General features: G+C 43.5%; 1 protein-coding gene across 1 annotated transcript in view; it reads left to right on the top strand.

Annotated features, from left to right (window-relative positions):
• PARP1 (poly(ADP-ribose) polymerase 1) overlaps positions 1-5,583 on the top strand; it is a 92,267-nt gene that overhangs the window by 73,374 nt on the left and 13,310 nt on the right. The window contains exons 14-17 of the mRNA XM_019516547.1: positions 777-905; positions 3,206-3,289; positions 3,972-4,094; positions 4,978-5,106. Coding sequence (XP_019372092.1) covers positions 777-905; positions 3,206-3,289; positions 3,972-4,094; positions 4,978-5,106 — 465 coding nt within the window. The remainder of the gene's footprint in view (positions 1-776; positions 906-3,205; positions 3,290-3,971; positions 4,095-4,977; positions 5,107-5,583) is intronic.

The following is a 5,583-nucleotide window of genomic DNA, read 5'->3' as shown; positions in this document are numbered from 1 at the left end:
GAGTGTGCGTGGCAGCAGGGAACTGGCCCTCTCCCTCCCCTAGATGAGCCACCCACGGCCCCATCCTGCTCCCCACTGGGGCCCTGGAGCTGCACATTGTGGCCCCAGGCCTTAACCCCCACCTAGCTGGGCAGCAGCCTCAGCCCTCCCCTGCTCCCTCTTTTCCCCCGACCTTACCTGCTGGAACTGTTCTGCAGGCTGCCTGGGGCCACATGCGTGTCCATGCACGTGGTGCTCCCTGTGTCTCCACCTTCCTCCAGCTCCCTGCAGGCTGGAACTCTGTCAGCTTGCAGGGAACTCAATGCAAAATCACAAAATCCATGGGTTTCTCTTGTAAAACAAGAAATCTGTGTTTGCCTGTGGTAAAAGGTAAAATCCACAGTTTACTCCATTCTTCCATGGGAAATGGAAAACCTGGATCCCTGGTTATAACGCTCACGGTCACCGTCATGGGTCACTTAAAACACTGCAGTTGCCATCTCGGGTTGTCAAAAATTTTCAGTTTTGCTTAGTGCTCATTTCACTTAATGCTTGGTCTTTCAGGAACCAATTAAGAGCGCTAAGCAGGGTTTACTTGTACATTCGAAATGTACGCTTAATGTTATTACAGATAGCACAGCAATACAAGTAGGGAGATGAAAAATCTGTTCCACTAGATTTAGCTTGTGCTGATACCAAATCAAGCAATCAGAAGTTGGAGCTGTCCCTGTGTGGATAGCTCCCCTGGGTGTCAGGCCATGTTGTTACACTTCTGAGTTTGGGTATTGTCTTTCTAGGATGAAGAAGCTGTGAAGAAACTGACAGTAGGTGCCGGCACAAAGTCAAAGCTTCCTAAATCAGTCCAGGACCTTATCAAGATGATCTTTGATGTGGAGAGCATGAAGAAAGCCATGGTGGAATTTGAGGTAGGTGTACATATTAAGGTCTTCTGCTTCCTTTCATCTTTCTTGCTGAACATCATAGCCCAGATTGTATTTCACTTTTATGGCCTCTAAATCAGTGCTTCTCAAACTTTTTTGTAGCAGGACCCATTTTTAAACATCAGTGGCCAGTCCTGACCCAGTGCCCCTCACTCATGACCTGCTGCCCCCCCCCCGCCGCCCACAGGTACCAGCCCCCAGTGTGTGGGGCGAGGGGGGTGGTATAGGGTGTGGGGGGTCCTAAGCAGCCTCTCACAGGCTGGAACTCTGTCAGCCTGCAAGGGAAAAGCCACGTTTTCCCATGCTTTTATCCTTTTAAAGGAGAATCTATTTTTAAAGTATGTTGATGCATTTTTTAAGTGTGTTTGTGACCCTTTCATATAGTCTTGTTGACCCACAAGTTGAAAAATGCTGCTCTGAATCACTGCTACCACTAGCCTGTGAGAGATGTAATTTTCCATCACCCAGGAAGACATTTAGTTCTTCCCATTCTGTCAGTGGTCAGTCTAGTGCACCCCCAGAGGCTGGTGCTGTTCTGCCCTGTGGAGATGTGTAACTCTCCCATTGGACAATCTTATGTGATTTCAGTGGTCATTCCACTGGAAAGGCACAGAGCATTATGTGTTTCTGTCATCTTGGGATCTAGCTCAGTCCAGCTCCCTCAGACAAGATCTTCCTTTTGGATCCATCTCATATAGAGAGGAGGCATCGGTATGCACCAGTGCATCTAACTGACTGGCTTCAGTATATGATGCAGTTGTTCTCAAACTTTTTAGGCTCAAGGTACCCCTCTGTAACTGTCATGAATTGGGCAGCACTCTGCTTCAAAAACAAATGCATTTATTACAGTGTTTACCTCCTTGCAAAGGGACCAGTTAGGGAGAGCAAGATATGAAGCCTGCCCTTATTTCCCCATATTTGGGGCCTGAGCCTGTTCTTATTTACTTAACCCCTCATTTCTTGTTCACTTCCTCTCAATTCCTGAGGCACCTCTCCAAAGAATCTCCAAAGCAATTTTGAGAACTGGTATAGTGGTAAAGAGAGAAGCCCATGTACATTGGCCAAAGTATGGGAGACTTGGATTCTAAGCTCCACTGCGCCATAAGGAGTTTGAACCCGTATCTTCCATTAGGAAAATCTCCTAATTGCAAGGTTGAGCTTATGCAGAGCTGAGTGCATCCTCCACTCCTCTGGGTAAAGCTGGGCCACTGGGTAAAGAAGACAGCAAGTCCTTGGGGACAGAAGGAGAATATGCAAGATGGAGCCCAACCCTAGCTCAGTGATGAGGGGAGCATGCTCCTGGGAAGGAATGAGACCTGGGTTATGGCTTCTGCTTCCAACATTTTTTCCAGCCTTATCCAGTGCTTGCTTAATACAGGGGTTCCCAGCGTTTGTGCACCCAAGAGCACATTTGAATTTAAAAGAAAAAGCAGCGGGCGCCAATATGACAGCATTTTTTTGTTGGAATAATGTTTTTTACCAATCATGAAAATGCTCGTGAACACCTAAATAAACCTCAGGGGGTGTGATGGCACCTGCAGGCACTGTGTTGGGAACCACTGGCTTAATACATGTTGCTGTGCAGTGGTTCCTTTGCATCATAAAATCAGTTTTACAGCTGATTTTTTTGCTTCCTGTGTATTGGAGAAATCTAGGCTATTTTGCTTCCTATATATTGGAAAAGCTGGGCTATCGTTACCTGGTAATGCTTATTTTAAATGATTCAAGTGAAGGGTCTTCCCTTTGTTTTTTGCCCATAAGACAGAAATAATGCATATAGTTTTGTAGGAGATTGTGTCCTTGAATCATGTTCAGAACCAGCTGCTCTACTGCAGTCCCTTCAGGTCTGCTGGCTTTGGATTTGTGGTGCCCATTTAAATCAATGCTGTTTTGACCTGAAGAGCTAAGGGTTGTCCAGTGAGCACAATTTATGTCCTTAGTGAATATTTATAATCCCTTGTAAAACATTCCATTGAAGTGGAGTTTGTTGCAGAGCCCCATTATTAGAAGCCTGATGCATGAGAAAATTTACTCAAAGACTCAAATCCCCAAACTCTGGCTCTTCAAGAGGATCTGCATTAGGGGATATCTTGTCAGTACTGTGTTTGCATTGCTCTCTCTTCAACTTCATCCTACAATCCCTGCTGTTAAAAGCCAAACCTGATAGGTTTGCATTTTTTATTATACATCCTGCCTGTGGGGGGAGAGCTTTTTGGTGGCCAAAGAGGAGGAACTATGGAGGTTTCATTGTGGTGGCTTTAATTATTTAAATAAATCTTTGTTAGATTGACCTCCAGAAGATGCCATTGGGAAAGCTGAGCAAGAGACAGATCCAGAGTGCATATTCCATCCTTAATGATGTTCAGCAGGTGAGTATAAAACAGACCTCACAAAAACACTGGGAAGTTGGATATCGTTTTGGGCTTGAAATCAGCTGACTTAACTCCTGGTGTGCTTTAGAAGATATGCTACTTCTGAACCCCTAGAAGTTAATGAATAGATTTGGTCTTGGAAGCACTTGTCTTCACTACACTTCAAAAGAGGACCAAAGATTAAGCTGGAGCATGGAGTGTGCTTGCTTAATGTACATCTAGAAACACTCACCTCAGAGTATTGTAAGGTACTATTGCTTATAATTTAGAGTCTAAATTTTAGACTATTCTGAGATTCACTAGTTGGCACCTTGTTGCAACATAATGATTTCAACTCCTCTCTCAGCAAATGCACAGATTCTTTAAGTCTGTTGCACTTCATTTCCTAATGTGCTGAAAGCTTCTTTTTCAACAGTTATTTTTTATTAGATACTCTTCACTAGAAAAGTGTTGTACAGTATTTCTATTATGATTTTTGGTACAAGTGCACTAAAAACTATTGAGCAGAATCCTTCCTTTAGTTATGTAGGTGAGCTGCAGCATTGCAGTTAGTGTGGTGAAGCTTGTCACTGTAAGCTTCTCTTGACAAGCAGCTTGAGCCTGTCTGTTGCTGCAGAGATCTTTCCCAGAATTCAGGTCTTCCTCCATTTACCTCTTCTCTTGTTTGCTTTTCTTTTAGGCAGTTTCTGGTGGCGGCACTGATTCTCAGATACTGGATCTCTCCAATCGTTTCTACACATTGATACCTCATGACTTCGGGATGAAGAAGCCACCTCTTTTAAATAACCTAGAATATATTCAGGTATTCATGGGTTAAACTGATTTCTACTCTTAAGTCAGCAAAACTCTGCCTGCCTTTTCCACAATGACAAATTTCAAACTTGGATGCCTAAATATAAATGAATTCCTATGTACTTATCATAAGTGACTCTTCCTCCACCCATGCTGAGGACTCACAGATCAAGTTGAAATTTTGGGGAGCTCTGAAGATCAGCTCTTCTTATTTAAGCTCCTGTATTCAGCAAGCAGCCTCCTACCTTCTTAGGTATCCAAGCTTACACTTGTTCTCAGCACCTTAATTCCCTCTTGTTCTTTTGATATCACTGCCAAAGGATCTACTTGAGATAATGTAATAGTTGTAAAACCTAATGGAAGGGGGGAAAGTGCCATCGCTTAACTTAGCTTTGTGGAAATCAGAAAAGCTTGAGAGGTTTTCCTTGAAGGAGGCAGAGCAAATCATATAGTATGGTTCATGCATCAGTCCATCCTAAACACCAGTGACTTATGGTTTCACACACTGGACCTGCTTACCTGAGGAGTTGTTTTTCTCTCTGTGAGCCACCAGAGGGACTACAGTCTGTCAGATGGCTCTAGATGTGTCTGGCCCTGAAACTTAAACTTTCTGTGGCTAGCAGCACAGTATTTGTGGGGAAGGCTTCTGGGACCTGTTCCTTCCTTGGGACCTGTTAGTGAGCTTCATAACATGTGCTAGGCCTGTTTTGTTTGCTGGACTTAACAGAAACCACATACTCCTTTTCTGAAATCAGTGTAAACGGGGGGTGCCTTTTGATGTACATTAAAAGGTGTACCTATACCAAGATAGAATTAATGATTTGCTGTGTTTAGAAACTTCACCATAATGTCCTAGGGTAAACATTTTTTTTTTACCTCTTCATATTATCCAGGCCAAAGTGCAGATGTTGGACAACCTGCTTGATATTGAGGTTGCTTACAGCCTTCTCAGAGGTGGAAACGAGGATGGGGATAAAGACCCAATTGATGTCAACTATGAAAAGCTCAAAACTGAAATTAAGGTAAAGGAAATAACATGTTAGACTGGGGCTGACCAGCTCTGAATATGTATTTGCATCCATTAACTTGAAGTTCAACAGCTGAGTAGTGAATACTGCTGGAAAACTAAAAATGCACTCACGTGATTTCTCTTGCAGGGGAAAAAATCCATCCCTCATGTTAACCTCCCAATATATAATGATATGTATTTTTGCTGTTCAGAAAAAGGTATCTTAATTTTGATGCTGTGCATGTTTGAGAGGTAGGGTGGGAAAGCTTATATGCATTCTCACATCTTTTGAAACCTTGGCCAGGTACAGGCATAACATTTGTACTAGTATAAGTGATTGGAAACCAGTCTGTACCCTTAACAGACCAGAAGTGTGACACACACAGACTGGCTTAAAAACAGTGGACCCCGGTCTAAGATTTGCCACCCTTCACCCCCCCAAGGGCAAATGCGTGATCTGTTCACCGTTGATCTAAACTACAGCACTTAC

This window comes from Gavialis gangeticus, unplaced genomic scaffold, assembly GCF_001723915.1.
Source record: "Gavialis gangeticus isolate Ggan-Ray unplaced genomic scaffold, GavGan_comp1, whole genome shotgun sequence".
Taxonomy (NCBI): Eukaryota; Metazoa; Chordata; order Crocodylia; family Gavialidae; genus Gavialis; species Gavialis gangeticus.
This window is presented reverse-complemented; position numbering and strand designations above follow the sequence as displayed.